The sequence below is a fragment of the Solea solea genome, chromosome 19, assembly GCF_958295425.1.
Source record: "Solea solea chromosome 19, fSolSol10.1, whole genome shotgun sequence".
Taxonomy (NCBI): domain Eukaryota; kingdom Metazoa; phylum Chordata; class Actinopteri; order Pleuronectiformes; family Soleidae; genus Solea; species Solea solea.
In genome coordinates this window covers 9,510,030-9,530,583 of record NC_081152.1, presented here as the reverse complement: position 1 = coordinate 9,530,583, position 20,554 = coordinate 9,510,030, and the positions used below count along the sequence as shown (strand labels likewise).

Here is a 20,554-nt window from a genome sequence, read left to right as displayed (position 1 = left end):
AGACATAGTATCTGTAACAAATACTAAAGAAAAAGAAAAAAGGGTAGAACAGCAAACTGCAAGTATACATTTTTGGGCAGCATTGTATTGCATATTTGACTATTTTATTAAAATGTAATATAATTCATATGTATAGTATTCAATTTTGGGTTTATTCATATGTGTCAACATATAATTCTTATATCATTACTGTTGGGCTGTATGATCCATTTTTGTCATAATCTTTGACCATAAAATATTGTTCCTATTACTAAATGGATAGGATTTTGTGTCACATTGATTTCACAACAAGTTCCAGTTCTGTCATGAAGCTCTTTGACTTCTCTTATCCAACTGTATGGAGCTTTACCTTTATGATGACACTGGGCGCAATATGAAGATCTATGTAAGAACAATGTGGGTGTCATTCTGAAAAGTAGTAAACATGGCTGTTTAACATTCCACCCTGTTAACACCAAGAGTTGCCTTAAAGCGATGTTAAATGTATGCCGCTACAGCTTGTTTTCATACATTACATTATACTGTTTGCATCACCAGCCAACAAGTTTCCTAACAGCGGTACATTGCTATGAAAATGCAGCTAAAAACAGAGATACACATTTTAAAGTGGATGCATGAACACTTTGCTAACCTGCTTGTAGGCATCAAGGGTCCGAGCACGTATCGTCTCTCGAACTTTACTCGACTACAAGTACTTGTAGCTCAAATTATTTATTGCCTTCTGGGTTTAATCTAAACAAGAGTTCAAGGAAATGGTAATTGGCATTTCAACTTCTGTGCTAGGTTTTCCCTTGGCAAAATCATGGCATTACCGATTCTTTTTGATGCTTTATTTGTCAAACCAATAGTGAAAAAAATGCATCTACGGGCAATGTGTTCTCTCCTTACAGCGTTTAAAAGAAACTCAAATACGCCAGATCCCACAAGAATACTGTGTGCGTGTGCGTCTCCATCTATCTAATACTAATCTCTTCATTAAGTCCGAAGGCCTTCCATATGGGGTTAATTTAGAGGAGCAAAAACACAGCCAGCCCCTCATCTTGAGTCTCATGCTCACACACATGGATTTGCAAGCATAGGGAAGGCTTTTGAGAATAGCCTTAGGGAGACTGACTTAACTAAGGGATTCTAGCTAGCATGCCTCCCTCATACTTATGGATAACAGCAAAGCCCATGGCAGTGTACGCAGCAACCCCCATCCCTTATATGTACACACCAAAGCTTCCTTTCCTCCTCTACATGACTAATACAGCAATGAATGACAGCATTCTTTTGCTCCGTTCCTTCCTCCCCCATACACAAAACACTCCCGATGAATATTTGACATCGAGCCTCTCGACACAAGGGGACTGATTAATTCATCAATACTACTTAAGCTCACAGAGCTCTGTATGCAGCACAGTCGATCTACACACTATGTTACTGATGCAGTTTGCATGTGTTTCAGGGCTGCATAGCTTTGTGAATCTTTCCCTGAAGATGGAGAGGACATTCAGGGAAAGTCTGTACAACCTTGATCTACTGAATAGTATCACATGTCAGCCAACACAATGGTGTAAAGCTCTTCCACTAGTTCCAAGCCTCTGTCAATTCACTTCCAATGTTTTGGTAAAACTTGCACTGACCGTGTCCAGGTTCTGCATGATGTCCTGGAAGGATGGGTGCAACCTGAACTGCTCAAAGAGCTCCCTCTTGTAGAGCAGCGCATATACCAGGTTTGGGTTGTGGTGAAGCGAGTTGCACAGGCAAGAGTTGATGATTTCCAGCATCATGCGGATCACCTCCTCAATCACATTCAGGTCCTGGGCCTGAGGGAAAGGGAGGATGTAAAGGTTAATTGGTTTCCCACAACAGTGGTTTCTCATGTAATGGTGTTTTTAAATGATTGCCTCCTGATAGATTGATCAGCAGGGGGTAATAAAGAGGTGGAGGAGTTGGGCGGGAGAGAGGGAATAATGTAAGGAGAGGAAAAGGAAAGAATGTAGTTAACTAAGTTTTCAGTCAAGGTCTTATAGTATGGGAAGAAAGGTGACCTCTTAAAATCACTGATCAGGACAGTGACATGTGTCAGTATGGGAGGAGACAGGTGTGGGAAGGACAAAGAATAAGAAGCAGGTGTTTGAGTAGATGACATGATGAGTTATTTACAATGTTCTTCATACAAATCTGTGGACATGCTTTTTTTCTGACTTCTCTCTGGTACACAGTCAACTCAGAGGTTTGCGTCACTCCCAGTTCCAACGCCTGTGTTCTGATGTAAATGGAATGCAGCACAAATGCAGCCTTTGACTGTTGATCATGATAGGACAGTATACAGGCAGAAAAGAGAGCGAATACCAATTAAGGACGGGGACATCAAGAAGATAATGCTGGAACATGCAAATCACCATAAGTTGCACAACTTCAAAACTCTGAGGAATAAATACCAGCCCAAAGCTTTAATCATTATCTTTGCTTTACAGGAAGCCTCGCCTTAGACAGTACTGATCAGTAGCTTCCTCTGGGGTTACATCCTGCTTCATTTAAAGGCTTAAAAGGAGGAAAGTATATTTCCTCGAACTATAGTAAGTCCTGTAAAATACATTAAAATAGGCACTTTTATCTTTTATGTGCAGTTTAGAGGAGCTATGTTATTCAAAAAAGCGTATTGCCTCTGCTTTGTAAGACACACCCTTATGCATCAAGTGTATTTGAATTCATGTTCGTATGGAAAAAAACAAACAATCATGAATCTGAATGAGGATAACAGGTCTCAGTGTTGTTCTCACAGATTTATCCTTAAGGATTCATTTTCAAGTGAAAGATGACATGCTTTGATTCATTTGCAAAAACCAGCTCAGACCAGATTCAGAACTGAAGCCTGGTGAGACTGCAACAGCAAGCTGAGATTCCACCTCCAATCTGGGTGAACCATCTGCAACAGAACTGCATGTGGCAGCATTATATATTCCATCTTCTGTGCCCTGTTTTAGATACAAGTGCTTATCTTATAAATAACTGTTCTCACTGTGTGGCCTTTTCTTTTTGTGCTATGCCTACGCACAACCCCATGCACGTTCTAATACATCCTGAAAGTAGGCAGAGAGATTAGAATGACTGTAAACAATTGTACTGCCTGGCCAAGGATCAGACCTGTCACACAGATGCAATAATGCATTGCACTGATGTCCAAAAGCTGGCAGATAAAGGTGCGCAGGAGCTTAAACAGGCAGACATGAAGAAGAAAAGTGGAAGGCAAGAGAGCTGGCTATAACGAGGATTGATTGTGTGTCTGGGAGCAGAGGTGGCTCCAGAGGTTTGACTCCTTTGCCGAGTTAGACCTGCTCTATTCTGTTCTGCTGTGGCAGGCCATAATTAGACAGAAAGAAGGGACAGATACGGGAGACAACCGAGTGGGAAGAAGAGGCGGCAGAGGACGTAGAGGAGGGAGGACAGGAACTAAAATGGAAGCACGGAAGAAGACAATGGAGGTGGGAAGGGTTAATGGAAAAAGCGAACATGATGAAGAGGAGACAAAAGGAGGAGAGGAGGACAGAGTAGGAGTGAGGGATGCCTAGTGTTTTGTTCTCCAGTTCTGCACCCAACTTAATGAGATTAGCCTGGCAGGAAAAAAATGCCACACATGAAGGTCACATGAAAATAGGCTAGCTAGACGTCTGCCTGGCCCTGTGTGTATGTTTGACAAGTGGATGAGATTAAAAGGACCATGGTCTACTTGAAACCCAGGATTTAAATATCTAGGCTCCTCCTTTTACACTTCCCAGTCCCCACTCTGTACTTTATACTTGTTTTCCCGAAAAATGTCTCGATGACAAAAAGAAAACACCTGAAATGTGTTTGAATGACCAAATTAAAACATTACTTTCCTACCCTCTTTCATTCTTTCTTTACTTCACCTTCCTACCCAACCCCAACTGCTTTTCTACTCCTTCTCCACTCATATGCAATTTAAAGCTTCCTGCATTGTCATTTAGTCACAACCACTCATGCTGCTGTTTAATGTCCTCTCTCCACCCAAGAAAACACAGGCCTCAGACATGAGCTGTATCATTAGTCTCAATGATAACTGGCCCATTTAACTCGTTTTACTCAAACCTTACAGGAAGCTGTGAGTGTGTGTGTGTGTGTGTGTGTGTAAGCTTTTCCATCTGTCTGATTGTCCTGCTAATTCTTCAGCATGCTGGGCACAAATGTGTTTTCATTTGTAATGTCTACAGGTACACGTTTTAACCTTTGCTATCTGTCTGACAAAGAAAATTATAGAGTTTGCAGATGTAATCTGTACATGGGAAGGGCAGTGCCTGCACTACACTATCTTGGTGGTTGTCTGGCCATTCCTGGTATCATACCCATGCATGTTTTTGTGCAAATGTTTGTGTGAGTGGACAGGGTGTTTAGAGACACAGACATGTAAATCCCTTTAAAGTAGGTGCTGGCATCATTAAACCAATAGCTTAGTGATTTCCTGGCTGGCCCCGCTGCTCACTGCAGGCTGTTGCAGGGCAGACAAACCAGACATATTAAGACAAGGGCACGGAGATAAACACAAACAAAAAGAAATGAAAGCCACACCTAAATAAGAAATATTCGGGAGTAGTTTCATGTAAAATGCACCTAGAACCAAAGAAAAGCAGCATTTTAATTGACATATAGTTTGAATGAGACAAATGGAAAAGGAGAAGAATGAGAAGAAGAAAAAACACATGGACAGGCAGAAAGGGTCAGACTGGCTGAGCAGCAGCAGCCTGCTATGTCTTTTGGGAGTTTTTTTTTTAAATAGGTCACTGTCTGACCTGCATTATGGTACCATGGTCATGTCATAATCACACCATTTTGCACAGCATTGTACACAGGTCAGCTTCTCATTACCCAATAGCCTCACACATTCACAACACATCCTTTGTTGCACACACCAACACAGACAAGGGTTTCCACAACAGAACAACAGCACCAACACAACACCGGTTGAATCAGTTTAGGAAAAACTGTGTCGGACAATCACTGCATCACTGTCTGTGTAGAGGGGAAGTCCAGCATATTTTACAGGCAGACAATTACTATTATCAGTTTACATTTACTCTCTGAGTCTCTGAGATTTGTCTGGCACCAACAGCAGGAGGCTAGAGGGCGAAACATTGGTGATGGTGATGAAAAAGGATAATGCCAACAGCTGCAAAAGCACTGGCAAATAAAAGGTGTGCAGTGCTAATTGATCTACTGTGAGCTGTGCTCTTTTTGCTATGGCTCGATCAGAAAAAGACCAAGGCGCAGCAGGGATGCCCTAATTACCATTTGGAAGCAGACAATCATGAGGACCCCAGAGCACCTGCTGCCTGTAGGGCTGGCACTCCTACTGCTCAAGAAACACAGAGATAATCAGACACACACAGGAGAGAGGCAGATGACAGATGGATAAAGTGATAACGTAACTATTCAATGAACAATTTGGCCCTTATTCCATCTTTGTGGTGAAGGTGAGGAGAAAAAATTGACAGATGAGAGGCTACAGATGGGTAGATTGGGTGAGGGTGATAGTAAAGAAGCCAGCTCTCGGCTCTCAGTAGGTTACTGCCTTAATGAGAAGAACCCAAAGCGACAGACCTTTGTTGAGACCGACAGAACAACATAATGAGCCACACTGAAAGTGACATAAGTCTAACGGAGGTAGTGAAGCCTTATTATGGATCGCAGTTTAGGTGTTTAACCACCAAACTGTTTACGTGTTTCACGTAAATTAAAACTTGTATTTAACCTCATTTAGAAAGGTTTTATTTTTACCAACAACTTTTCAGTGAAACATCAGGACAATAACAGCCGGATACTAAAAATAATGTATCCAACACATGTGATTTAGGCGGTCCAGTTCACAGGTTTCTTAGTTTGAAGAATTTTTTGGATAGTTATTACAGGTCCAGTCATTTTATGTGTTGGGAAACAGAAATATGTCTAATCATACATGAATATGCTCTTGCATATAGCAGTCAATGTAGCTAAACAGCATATGTAGTGCAGACATCCACAAAGCTTTTGAAGCTGCATGCATCAAAGAGCAAGTGAAGCCTCCTGCACCGACACCCCCACACATAGATGGTCTCTTCCCATTCAACTGATGTGGAAGCTACTTTTTTCATGCTGTGCTACATTCTGTTGTACCATAGTAACAGCAAGGTTTAACTGTTGTGTAAAAAAAAAAAAAAAAAAAAATTATAAAATTGTCCAACTTCTTTGATGCCACTGTGCTAAATCTTGAAAAATACTTGTTCGCCGTGCACAAAACATGCTGTTCACTTAGGCATCAGACAGAAGAGCCTGATGTAATAAATTCTTTCGGTGAAGAAAAATATAGGCTTTGAATGGTTATGGGTAAAATGTATAGATGTCCTTTAATTTCCTAATTTTTCCCCTCCGTGTCTCCCCTCTGGGTATTTTCATATTAAATGACAGAACATCAGTGTAAAGTAACCTCTCATTTCAGGGAAATGTAGATAATATACATCAACCCTGTAATGAGACTGGATTTACATCAAAAGACCATAAGAAATGTGATGGGATAATTCATACTGCAATCAATCAAGTGCTGTTCTCAGGAAAACCATTTGTGAATGGAGACAGTGATGTCCGTCCTGGCACATGGTGTCTTCCCAGAGGCTCCATTAGCACCACAGCGCATAAGTGAGTAATAAGTAGAAGAAGCTGAAGTTAAAATTAAATGAGATTCCTATTTGTGATTCCTACAGTGAACACAGCCATATTCAAGTCATTTAAACATGCAGAGAGGGATATAGATCAAGTGGCCATTGGTCATAACGTCACCTGTAAGAATCTGAAGTACTGTGCAAAAGTCTGCACCACCAGCTTTGTTGTGTTTATGTTCTCTGATCATTGACATCTGGATTGGAATGATGTGACTGAAAGTTGGTCTTATATATTAGCAAGTTGTCAATGAGATGAACTCATACAACATGTGGATGCAATGCTCAAGCATTTCTTGAATAAACCTGGTGTAACAGACTTAGACTGGATTATTGTTCAAAAGTAAGGGTAGGTCACACAAAACACTGTTTAACCTGTAGAAGCATTTTTCTTTCTCTGCAAAATTATAAATGTGTTAGTGCTACCCAGTGGACACATTATGTAATGGAAACATTGTTTTACATAACCTCAAACCTAGATGGACATTAGTGTGCATCAGTTACTTGTTACTCATTGGCAGACTTCAGTGTGGCCAAAAAAAACTGCAACCATCCATCCACCCATCTTCTACCACTTTATCCTCCACCCCCATGAGGGTCATGGGGGCGCTGGTGCCAATACCAAATGACATAGGGCAAAAGGTGGGGTACATCCTAGACAGGTTGCCAGTCCATCTCAGGGCCAAGTGAATCAATTATATTATTAACTGCTGAAATACCTCAAAGAAACTAATTAATTCAAGCAATGTGGCAGGTAAACGCCAATGACCTTAAAACCTATGTCAAAATCTTGACTTAAACTCAAACTCTTTTCCATCATTGTCTGTGAGCAATAGCTGATTCAATGGAAAACTGGGGATTTTGCAAAACAATTTTCTAACCTAATAACAAAGTGGTTAATTCCTAGAAGCTCAGATAACAAACAGAAGGCATAATGTTGATTATCAGTGGATACATCCTCGGGCTCTGCTGCTCCCCGAAACAAGAGGAATGGTGATACAAAGTTAATGCATGTGTCTACTACTGGCTATTAAAAAGAGATCACAGATTGTGACTCAACCAGCATACGTAAACACATAGACAGGGTGGTCCAACATGCTTCTGGCTGTGTGTGCATTTGTGTGTGTGTGTGTGTGTGTGTGTGTGTGTGTGTGTGTGTGTGTGTGTCCACGCATGCTTGTCATCTCTTCCCAGAAATGTGCAACCATAAACAGACAGAGGCAGAAAAGTAACATTACCACTACCACTGGCCGGGAGCATAAACAGTGACACACAGTGCAAAGCACAGCAACACTGCACAAACTTCCCTCTTTTTATGTGTTAGTGTGCATGGGCACATAATGCATGTCACAACATATATCTCAACGGGCAAGAAAAACAAAACAACAGAAAAACAACTGCAATCAAAAGGTGCAGAGGCTGCAGAGAACAACTGAGAGGCCCTCAGAGAGTTGCCCTGCATGGACTGGAAGCCTCTGGATGTTCCCCAGGGGCTCAAGAGGCCCTAACCCTTCACTCGTTCTTCCCTGACAGTAACCAGACACAGCAGCACAAACACATGCAGGAATGGGGGTGGGGGGGGGGGGGTGCATATGCGTGGTACAGAGAGGGAGAGAGTGGCAGACAAAGACAGAGAGGATGGAGAAACACAGGAGAAGACTGTGGCTCAACTACATTGTTCAAATGGGGGACTGCCCTTGTCTCAGTATACAAGCACTAGAGGGGAGTTGATTGACTGACTGAAGTGTGTCCATCTCCACTATGCCTGGTGGAGATACATATCCTTGCATCTTATTAGTATTAGACAGTTTCCTGTATGGCTGTTAGTTGTTAGTTGCTGTCAAGCGCCATTCCCGAGACTTCCTACCATCACAAGAACCATGAAATATTTAGTTCTTTAAGCTGACTGGCCAAGATTTTGCCATGTTTTTGTCACTTTTGGCCTACTGTTTTGTGTAGGTCTGGTTTTAGTCAGACCAACACAAAATTCTTTATTTTGTAATGTCATGTAAATACTGACTTGAGAAAGAGGGAGACATTCACACATAAGCAGAATAGACCCAGCTTTAAACCACAGCTTAAAGCTCAGCATGGTGTTTTTTCATATCCTGCCCCCGTGTAAAGAGAGCAATTACATGTCCAGGACAATCCCACATTAAACAAACATTAGTTCTCTTTCCAGAGCCAGACTTAGCCAAATGACATTGTTTCCAGATGCCCGTCACAAAAACACACTAACACCCACTCTCTCATCTCCTCTCCTCTCCTTCAGCCTGTTTTCTCCTCACATGTTCTTTCTCTCCATATACAAAACTTATGTTCTAATGTTGCAATTTTGTGACTAAAACCCAAGCAAGTGGTTTCCAATTACACTGCCACATTCCCTGCTATGGGAGGAAGAGTGGAGGGCCAGAGTTGGAGATAAAAAAAAAAAAAAAAGCAAGTCGATATGATGGGTCAGCAGTCCTTTAATTGACGTCACATCTGTAGAACAAATGACACACCTTGGCTGGTGTGTAAGGTTATTAAGACTATAAGTCAGATAATGCTATGCATGAGTTTTATGCAAATCTCCATCTAAGATTAATACCATGGGATGAAGTATAGAATAAATGGCCATTGTAAAGTTCACCTTATAGGTATCATTTGCAACTATTAACTTCTGTACTGAGTAAACCTACGTTCACATTATATTGCTGCATTAAATATTTAACTAGCTGTTTAGTTTTCATCCCCAATCTTACTCTGCTGATATGAACAAATGAGCTAGACATTTGCTTAATCTTAAGTCTACATGCAAACACGGTTTGAGCCCTCAGCACATAGGCTCTCTGCTTTCACACATACACTGAAGTCTGACTGAATTTGAATGCATAGGGATTGTGTGTGGGGAACGTGAGGAATTTAACCTGCAAGGCCACTAATCACATTTATAGAGAAAGTTAGTGTGAGCGCATGTGAGAATACAACAGGAAAATCTCTGGAAACATCACAAGTGAGTGAGTGACCCAGGCGCTGCTTTCCACCAGAATGTTCTGAAAATTGTTGTGAAAGCCTCTGCCCCAGACTGTTGTGATCTTCAGATCCAATTTTGCAACACTTGAAAACAGCCATATTTTGAGATCATGCAGCATTTGCATTCATGATTAAGCGTGATTAATTTACACTCTCGTTTAAAAGTTACGGCAGTATGATAGCCCACTTCTCTTGTTTCAGTCACACATTTCATGAAATGATCTGATTGGTGGAGCAGAATAAGCCATCAGCTAAAGTAATAGTCAATACATTGTTGTAAATGAATAATCTTGAGTGATTTTTCAAACAATAATACTAATAAAAGATAAATAATGAAATTTACTTTAAAAAACTGAGTGAACTAATCAATCCAGTAGAGATCTCCACAGAGATGAACATAAATCAAGAAATCTACAGAGCCATAGGGGTCATTCGCTTGGCAACATAAACATGTAAAAAATGTCCTGGTTATCCATCTATAATCATCACTGAGACATTTGACCAAAGTGGCGGACCAAGGGACTGAAGCTCACGCCCACAGAGCCACCACTGCTTCCTCTAATAAAACATAAAGAGCCTGGGGAAGGTTTCATGTAGACTGACAAGTTGGACACAATCAGTGTGTTTAACAAATGGGAACAAGCGATTAACAGCAAGAATGGAAGGTCCCCTTTTCTCTGAACGGCACAACACAACAGGCCTTATCAAACACTTAAAAAAAACACCTCAGAATAAGAACAAGACGTTTACTGACAAACATGTGGGAAAAGCCAACTGTGCACTTCCGTGTGAACACAACTGAAGCTCAACTTGTCTTCAAGACACAATTAAAATTAATTTGGGCGGGGGGTGCACACTGTATGTACAAAGTGCAAACAACACAGCATGTTCCTTTTCATGAAGAGATGTCAACAAAACTAGAAACATTTAGCTGTGGATAGGAGAACCTTTGTAGACATGGGAACCAATGTCACATTGAGTTAGTATAGTCTAAGCTCAAGGATATGTGTATCAAAAATGTTGACCAGCTCCTTCTTTAAAGTCTATGACCCAGACAAGATGTCAGACACTTTTCTAAGAAAAAAGAAACTTGATATAAATTTCCCATGACATACAGGAAATCTGCCTTGTGCCCCGAGCAAAACAATGCATCTTTTTTGTGATGGGAACCATACTCTTTGCTATGTATTTGTCTTATATTTGTCATTATTAAATAGACTCTGATGGAATCTCTTACAGGAACAGCTGGGGAACAGTGATATTGTCAACAGAGAAAATTTAATCATTGCCAAGAAATCTGTTTTTCCTTTTCCATTCTCAGTCATGTACAGTGAGCGTTTATGAATGTGTGTGAATAAAACAGAAGATTAAAAATAAGCCCTGAAGGCAGCCAGCATAAAAAGAAAGGATGGATAATTGCATTTGATACGTGTTTATGAGTATGTGTGAGTGTTTATGTGTTTGCATAGATGTCCGTTTGTAGGGCCTCATCAGACAGTCTCTACATGGCTGAAGGAGCACTCAAATACACTCTCATTACCCTAACACCTAAGGGCATCTATGGGGACACACTAACATCACCAACTGCCACACACACACACACACACACTTCTCTGGAACCATGCAAATCTGATGAGACAGCCAGACTGAGATGTAGACAGACAAACCTGAGGGCAAAGGTGCCTCAACACAAATATCAACAATTATACACAACCAATTGTCAACAGAGTGCACTCCCTAGTCTGATGTGACTGTTAGTAAGATCCTTATCGAGTCATTATATTTTAGTGGAACACTACATCACCCTCCGTTATCGGTTTAGGCTCCAACAAAATTCCACCACATTACTGCTGTAAGATTTCAATTTCAGATTAATACAGAAGTTTCAGAGAAATTGCAATATTAATTTGGAGCCATGTAGAATAAATTATTCAAAACTGCAGTTTTGCTAATGCTTGATAGTTTCATCAAATATTAGTCTACAAGTGGAAACTATTTTCAATGCAAATTACACGGGATATGGAGTGAAAATGTAATGAGAAAAAACAAAGGAACGGTGGAGACAGCCACTAGAAACTAGGTCAGCAGCTATAGGGCATACATTTGGTGCTTTTTCAAAGATTTTATTAGAAACTACACAATTAAATGAATCCTAAAGCAGCTAACAGAACTTGGCTTACCAGTAAATTCTTCCTTAAAATACAAAACAATGTTGAAACAGCTGATAATTACACAAGTTAATTAAATAAGTGAGAATTTAGACACTGTATGTATCGTGAACAGAAAGTAGTGTCTTTCAACTGATCGAAAGAAGTCAATTTCCCATAATTCCATCTATCCATCCCAATGGGAACGTAACTCCAATCTGCATGTTTTTGGACTGTGGGAGGAAGTGAGGAGTGTGTGGAGAAAGCCCACACAGGGAAGAACATGCACTCATGAATGAAGTATGATGAATGGAGTAAAACAAAAAGGAAAGTTGACTCAAATGTTATAAAATGCAAAGCATTAGAATTTGTGTAACTCATGTAATTCACGTTATTTCACACTCACCAAACTGTGAGCATTCCACGTCTGCCACGTTATTGAACAATAAGTATGACTTTGTCTATTACTCACATAGTCAGGCAAGGCTGTGTTGTCTTCCTGTCTGCCACGGAGACTCTGAGTGGCCTGCTCCAAAACCTTGTTGTGCTTTTTGGACAGTAAAGCAAATAAACTGCAGGAGAGAGACAGATAGGGCAGTCAGAGCAGCAGCGCCTGATAAATGACACACTTCTGTGGGGACAAAATAAGCCAAAACCCAAATACACATTCTGTTGACATATTTTTGACCTGCAATGAAAGTGTTTTCAACAGATTATATTAGAGACAGGGTTGTTTTACTTTCAGAATGAGGCTGTTAAAAATATATAAGTAGTCTTGGAGTAACAAAATGATCTTGAACATTCTTAAGATAAGCTTAATTTACCATTCATTTCCGACCACAATGCTCCTTTGTTAACTGGCTTTTATTTAGCCACATGTATTTGTTTGTTCCGTTTTTAGGTAACAGTGTGCTTTTTGTGCGTAGTGTTGTCTGTATGTGATTACAGTGTGGCATGTGATAGCAGGACATCAGTAGTCACACAGTCTGGTTAGTGGTAACAACAGGATGGGTGAAGATAACAAGCAAGTGTGACGCACACACACACACACACACACACAATTAACAGCAGTGTTAATATCACAGGCAGCCGAATCACGCGTCAAGCGTGTTCACAAAAAAGTGCTTTGACCAAAACATAATTCACAAAAACGACACAACACAATAAATCTGTTTTAATAAATTAGTTGTATGAAAATAGCAACAAACACACACATATATATTTGACCATCCTGTTTACTACAAAGTGTTAGCAAAATTATTAATGACCTTCTGTTTTAATTACAAATTTTTAATACTCTCTCTAGAGTCCCCAAGGGTGTACATTTTTTAATTTGTGTGTTAATCAAGGAACAAGATTTGCAGAATAAATTAAATTCAATGACAGCAAAGGGCTAGGGAATCTGAGATGCATAAAAATGTTTTCAACCAAGTTCCTTGTAGCAACACCTGCCCGTCTATCAACACTGGAGAACACACACACACAACACATCTCTCAGCGTTATTTAAGCAGACTAATTGGCCAAATGATAGCTGAATGGAGATATCGGAGCAACTAAGAGGAGGTCTACCTGATATCTAAAGACCTAATGTCAAAGAAGCCATGTTTGCCTGATAGGGCCTCTTGTACTATCTACTCTCTTTCAAACGACAGACCACCAAGGAAGCTCCACCTGGGACCCTTGCCCACAATAACGCACTTTGATTAGCTGCTCCGCTACATCCTTCGTTTATGCCGAGGCAGTGACGGACATGAACAGGAAACAGCCACACAGGAGGATTTCCATGCTGCTGCCTAATCCTCAAATAAGGTATAAGACTGAGACACTGACAGACATGGTGTACCCTGAAAAACTGAATGTGAAGGTGCTCTGTCTCTGCCAGTGTCGTTTTTCATTTGGACACAAAAGTGCACGTTCATACATATGAGAGAACTAAAATTGTGCATGCATTTACTTCGAGGCTTGCATTATGGCTGCATTCAAATAATGTTTACAAATGCTAACACCTCGGCAGAATAGTTGAGAGTGAAATGGGAATTAGTGGCATCATATTTACCGTGTGTGTATGAGGAGGAGAAGGAGGAGGGAGACGTGCAACAACAGCATCACACCTTCTCCTTTTTCAATATTCAAAATAAGCAGGGAAGTATGAATATGGCCAAAATGTGATATAGATGCAGAAAAAGTAAAACCTTTTCAAAAGCTGTCAATATTGATAGTTCTTTTTAAAGCAGAGAAACGTGTCACACATCCAAAGCAAAACGTTCATGGCAATTATGTGTTTGCACAGTACATAAATATTTCATCATCACCATATACTGTATATTGCTATTTAATTATTACCAAGCCCAAAGACAAAGGATGAGAACTATACCTAAAGATGGCTGGCAATGGTTGGGGCAAACAAACCCACTGCAGCTTGTAAACAAACAATTCCAGCCATGATTCTCTAAGAGTCAATTATGGAGCAGGGTTCAGCAGTGTCTGGCTGCCATGTGGAAATTCCTGCCAGGAAATTTCCCTTTATCTAGCAAGCCAGCCAGCCAGTTAAACCCAACCCAGACCATCATAGTCATCATCATTATCATTATCATCAGACATGCAGTCAGTCACTCTACATCACCACGAGACGGACATGTACACGTTCACAGACGGTGTTCCTTTTTGACTAAAAACACTGGAGCGTCACAGATACGGAGAAAGACACAGGCAGGGAGATAAGGGGATCCTTGAGTGTGCATGAATGTGTGCACGTAGGAAGGAAACATTCTTCCCCGGTCTGTCTGAAGCTAACAAACAGAAGTGAATGACTGTGTGTCTGTGTGTGTGCATGCTTGAGTGTTTGTGTGTGGTTTAGGTCTTGTCCTCTGCAGTCTTCCGTGTCATTGTGGGTCAAACCCTTTCTCTACATGCTCTCGTGTTACATAACATTTTTTTTGGTCTACACAAGAACACCTCTGTTTCTGCTACATCCAATGTCAAGTTGAGATAATGATAAATATTTTAGTCATGAAAAATTGAAACTAAAGAGCATGTTTGTGTGTGAATGAAAAGTTCCATTCCCTGTCCTCACGCAGATGCTTTTATTCAAAGCAGATGATTGTTCTGAGGCCCCCTGTGTTCATAAAGCACCAATTAATATAAAATGGAAAACACCCCTGCTAACAGTGACACAAACGTCTGATGTTGATTTCTGCGCATGAAATAACATCAGATCATCCTCACATCATTTCCTGAAATGTTATACGCACACATTCTCTGAGGAAGGCCTCTCCTTGAAAATCAGTCGAAACTTACATAATATATTTCTGAGGTTGAGGCTCTAGACTCTCAGAAATGCACATTTGTTGTGTTTTATTCAAACTGGCAGCGAGAACAGAAAGCCTACTCAGCACATTTTCAGAATTAGTGGACGACATACACACACACGTATGTGGTGATTATTTTTGCTGCCATCAGAGGTCTGGTCGTGCAGTTTAGTTAGTGGTTAGATCTGTGTGTTTGTATTAAAACTGTTGTGGGAAAATACTGCAAATCATTGAATCAAATCAAACATTGCATGTGTTAACTGTTAATATTAGATTTTAAATATTTCATCTGCCAGGCATTTCATTCAGTGGGTTAAACTAAGCTTGACATTCCTTTTGGGATAAAAATTGTCAGTTGATGTATCGTCCTTTTTCTGTTCTTACCTGATGATGCGCTGGGCTGCGTACTGGTGCAGACATCGAAACTGGGCTGACATGTTGGCAAGTGCAGCCAGACAGTTGGTGTGGAGGTATTTGTCCTAGGGAAGAAGCACATAGACACATAGCATTTATTACTAGTAAAATGTAATTTACTGGACTTAAATATTTGCGTGAACATATCACAATATCCTTCATCTGTACAAAAATTAAACTTAAAATATCCCAGATATTGATGCTGCCATTTTTACTACTTCTAAGCAAAATGAACGTATGAGCATTCATCGTGATGAGACCTGACTAAAATGAGAGGGTGGGGTTTATGACTTTAACTGCATTAGGGGCAATCAAGATGTTATAGCTTCACTCCTACAAAGCTGTGATGTTCAATGTTAAATACAGTGTATGTAGTCATTTGAACCAGTGAATGTGTCTAAAGTGTGTGAGTGTATATGAACTTGAGTTCATCTTACCCTCGTTCTTGTCATGTTAAACTGGATAGTGCGAATAACCACCAGGATGAGCAAACTACCAAGGGAGATCTCTGTCAGCGTTCTCTCCGTGTACCATGGGACGTTCTTCAAGACCTAGAACAAGAAGAAGAGACACTGAAGGAAAGCATGCTGACAAAAAAAAAAAAGCACAAGTACGTGAAACAAGTACAGCTAAGACATTTTTAGTGGTAATTCCTGAAATGTGAACAGCGTGCGTTTAACTACATAATACCCACCACCTCATGGATGGATCGATTAAAGGCATCATCCTCTGTAAGAATGAGAAGAATTATGAGGGCCATGTACACATGATGAGAATTTCTTTCCTCGACGTGGTAAAGGATCTCGAGGATAGGCAGAACCTGACAGGGAGAGCAGAATGAAGATATGAACATAATGTATGTGTTAATATGATCACAGAAATGACTTTAATTAAAGCAGTTTATTGTGGTTCTAAAAAAAAGGGAAACAGTGGCTACATTTTCCTAGTTTGGTTTCATTTATTTAATTGATAGTCTATTAATCATGGGGATTGCTGTCTTGTTGTCTCATTTGATGTTCCTGTGCATTTAACAGGGAGTGCTACAGTGGCATAACAAGCAGCAAACATCAATGAGTAGTTGTGAGCCATTAATGACCGATACTCAGACACTCACTCACTCATCTTCTACCGCTTTTATCCTGTTACCTTGAACAGAAACTAATTTCTATATATTTAAACAGGATGTTGGTGAATGTAAGTTCCCTATTGAACAAAATATAAAACTTTAGTATTGACGTTTTTATATATTTTGATGCAGAAATGTTACATTTATCTTTAATCACAGCCGGCTAATTTATAATTTTGGTGCTTCTGACTTATACAGTCAGAAAGGATACAATAAATCAGCATGAGGGGGTAAACGTTGGAAAAAACATTGGATGAAAATAAAGGCATCATATAGAACATCAGTTCTATATGATAATAGGGTATATAATCATATAATATTATAATAGGGTATATACAGAGTTCATGAAAACTGTATTCATATATAAAATAAAACAAGCCCACCTGTGGTACAAAAAAAAGCAGCACTGCAGATGGTAATCGAGAAGCTTTACATTATTTACTTTTCGGGAGCACTGAATAACGGCTCATTGCTTCCCAACCATAGACATGTCACATCTAAGATTTAAACACAGCAGATATTATCATAATCTCTGAGTGAAAGCAGTTAATAGCTAGCACGGTGAGCACGAGCGCACACAGTTTGAGCGTTAGTTCATTATGCTGTCGTGCAGTCGTGCTTTATTGTTCTGCAGAGAAAGTGGCTGGACTTAACCCCCTACATAATAAGCATGAACTAGATCTGCTAATGATGGTTTTTTATTATAGCAGCCATTAATACCGTATAACGCAGAAAGGTCATACTGGTATATAAAGTAAAGACATTTGAATTGTGATTGCTGATTAAGGTCATTGGCTGAACCTGATTACAACAAAGTTGTGGCGTTTTCTGTGCTTCTCTGTTGATAATGGTGTGATACAAGTAACCGATACAAATCGGTAATCAGTCGTAAAGTAAAAGATACAAATACATCAATACGCAGATTGATGTAGGAGTATAAATGCGGAGTTCTTTGAATAATGAATAATGTGCATGTGTCAAATTTGTGTTCCCATCCTACCCACCAGATTGTCCATATCGGTTCTGGAGAGCATATACGTCCTCATGTTGGTGTTCTGGTGAAGCAGAGTGTACAGCAGTAATGTGGCCTGATCAGAGCGCTGCTGCTCACACAGTGCAGTGTACAGACTGTTGAAATTGATCTGGAAAGTATGAGGAGGCTCCACGGGCAGCGATGATGTGTCTACATAGACAGAGGTATACATCGAATAAAATGTTATTACAATACATTAAAACACTCTGGTACATGTCACAGTGTTTGTAAACAGTCACAAATATGTGCATATATGTGTTTACCCTGTGTGTTTCTGAAACACGTAATGGCCTGACGGTAGGGGTTGGGCCAGTCAGGTCCATCTGTCAGATTGGCAAGGACCAGCAGTAACAAAAGACTCTGATTAGACAAAGGTAAGGGGTTGGGTTCCTGGTCAATCCCTGCTTTGCTGCCAGCTCCACCCAATGTGAAGACACTCCAGAGCCCACCTGGAATTCAGAAAAATCAACCAACACAGAATAAATATGTACTCACCAACTCCTTTGATCATTTTCATTAATTATTTATGGATCCCTGTATAATTTTTTATTTAATTACTTGTTGATGGCCTAGGGGTTTCATGATTTTTGCCTCATCTCAATAATTTAGTTATAAGGAGGTTTTTGTATTGCTAATCTTGATGTTGTTACCCTGTCTGTTTGATCTTTGTTAACAGAAAGCATTTAAGAGGATTTGTATGAAAACTGGCGGTGGTAAGCAATACTATCAGCAAGAAGAGCTTATCCTGTCAAAGAGATGAACAAGCAGTAGATTTCACTTCTGAAACTTTTTGTGGTTGCTTCTTTTTTTTTGTCATACATAAAGCAAATAACTTCCTGTGTGGAATGCATGGTACATGAGATAAAAACACCACTTAAATAAGAAATTCAAAGAGAGTTAGATTCAGGTTGAATCTAATGGACATTGGTTCATAATAAAAGTTATGTAAGACAGATTTAACTAACTACAGAATAATAATTGCTAAATTTCCTCTCATAGTAGACTTTACGTGTCATGTTTCACAGGGAAATGATGTAAAACTGTCAAATGAAGCCAGAGGTTGAGTCAAAGACTCATGCATGATGGTTTGCAGCAGCTAATATTTGGATAGCGCATCAGAACAAAGTGAAACTTTGAAAGTGACTTTTGGCCAACTGGAGTGGACTTAATTTTTGTTTGGTGATGAGAGCAAGCTGAATTTCCAACAGAGCAGCTGAAGTATTGGTGCTTTCAGGCTTCATAAGAAGCACGAGAAGCATGAACACCAAGATACACAATGACAGCTTGTGGCTCCTGCACGTCTAGCCACACAGAGTACATGACCCAAGCTCTGAAATGCAGTGTGTGTGTAAGGTACTGAATTTGGAAGGCCAAGTACGTTTGTTGCCATCTAGTGGCCAAGACTGGAAGAGCAGAACAACGCTGTGGTTCAATTTACTCTCTCCTAAGTTAAGTCATGTAATTTCCATCATCCTGATTCACCCAGCTATGACACACTAACGTCATCTGTTAATTAAGTAACTGAACCAGAAATGATTTAATTCAAGTAAACAAGAACTAATTAGGTGATATGCTTCATGCACAAGCACCTACTACAACATAAAAACAGTAACTCAAGGAGGGAATGGGAGGTCAAATCACATGACCTTTTTCTTGTGAAATTAAGAAAGTTAGGAGACAATGGGACAATGTGTAACTGATGAAGACCCTGTGATGTTAGGCACATACATCAAAGGTTTATACCATTATGCATGACAAAATTAATGTTTTTCTTGTACTCTCCATTCATTTATACAATATGTAACTGTTTAAAATCTTCACATTCGTGACATTCATGATTAATTGATTAATAAGCTCAACGATCACCGGAAAAGAGATGCTGTTTCTCATTGTGTAGTAGTGTGTAGACGATTCCAGTAAGGAGGAGAATGATGCGTATGTTTAAGTGAAAAGGACAACAAACTGCTTTGCAATAAAAAGAAAACCCCGAGAGAGAAATAATATAATTTGCACTGGTCATCTCTCTCTGTTTCTCCAAGCACGATAGTGTTCTCTCATTTAGCTGGCCAGAAAGAGAAGTGAGTGTGTGAGAAAAAAAATCTGGAGAGAGGAGGCCAAGTTGTGACGGAGCCTTGTTCATCTCATCACTGGCACCACAGTGACTAGCCCAACAGTGTCAGAGAGCCTGGTCTGGCGGCCACATTTCCTGCACTCTAACACACACGCACACACTTACTCTGACACACACATTCACTGAGCTCTATTTTACCTTAGTGGGTGCTGTTTGTTATCCATCTGGCTCAGTTCCCTCTGCCTGTCTGCCTGCCTGCCCACCACATAAACCCAATAATGCTACACTGCTTCGGCTGCTCCGGCCCTGGCCAGCCGCCGAGTGGAAAAAGAGGAGGAGGACATGAAGGAAAGGGAAGGGGAAAGTGAGGAAAAGAGAAGGTCACACACGGACACAGTGGCTGGCATGCTGAAATGAGAATCTGGGTTTCAAAACTTGGAGGCAGTGAAGGCATCCTACTTAGAAACACACGCAACACCACTGCAAAGTCTTACTTTACACAAGTGTGACTCTGTTTTCACAACAGCATCGGAAATTCTTTCTTCTCTGAAACATCGTCATGACCAGACAGTGCTGGACGTCTTACAACATAATGCTTTATTAATCAATATAGCGAAACATCTACATCATCAACAACAGTTGACTGACTACACACAGCTCTGAGAAAAACAATGGGAAAAGACAGAAGAATGTGATGTCCAAACTGTTGTAATTAAGTAATTGTACTAACAAGCTCACTTACGATAT

The 20,554-nt window shown here is 40.1% G+C and overlaps 1 protein-coding gene across 1 annotated transcript in view; it reads right to left on the bottom strand.

The window, feature by feature from the left end:
• Positions 1-20,554, bottom strand: part of dym (dymeclin) — a 43,408-nt gene that overhangs the window by 11,431 nt on the left and 11,423 nt on the right. The window contains exons 9-15 of the mRNA XM_058617546.1: positions 18,000-18,185; positions 17,708-17,886; positions 16,272-16,397; positions 16,015-16,128; positions 15,548-15,642; positions 12,327-12,426; positions 1,626-1,808 (exon numbers count right to left, since the gene is read on the bottom strand). Coding sequence (XP_058473529.1) covers positions 1,626-1,808; positions 12,327-12,426; positions 15,548-15,642; positions 16,015-16,128; positions 16,272-16,397; positions 17,708-17,886; positions 18,000-18,185 — 983 coding nt within the window. The remainder of the gene's footprint in view (positions 1-1,625; positions 1,809-12,326; positions 12,427-15,547; positions 15,643-16,014; positions 16,129-16,271; positions 16,398-17,707; positions 17,887-17,999; positions 18,186-20,554) is intronic.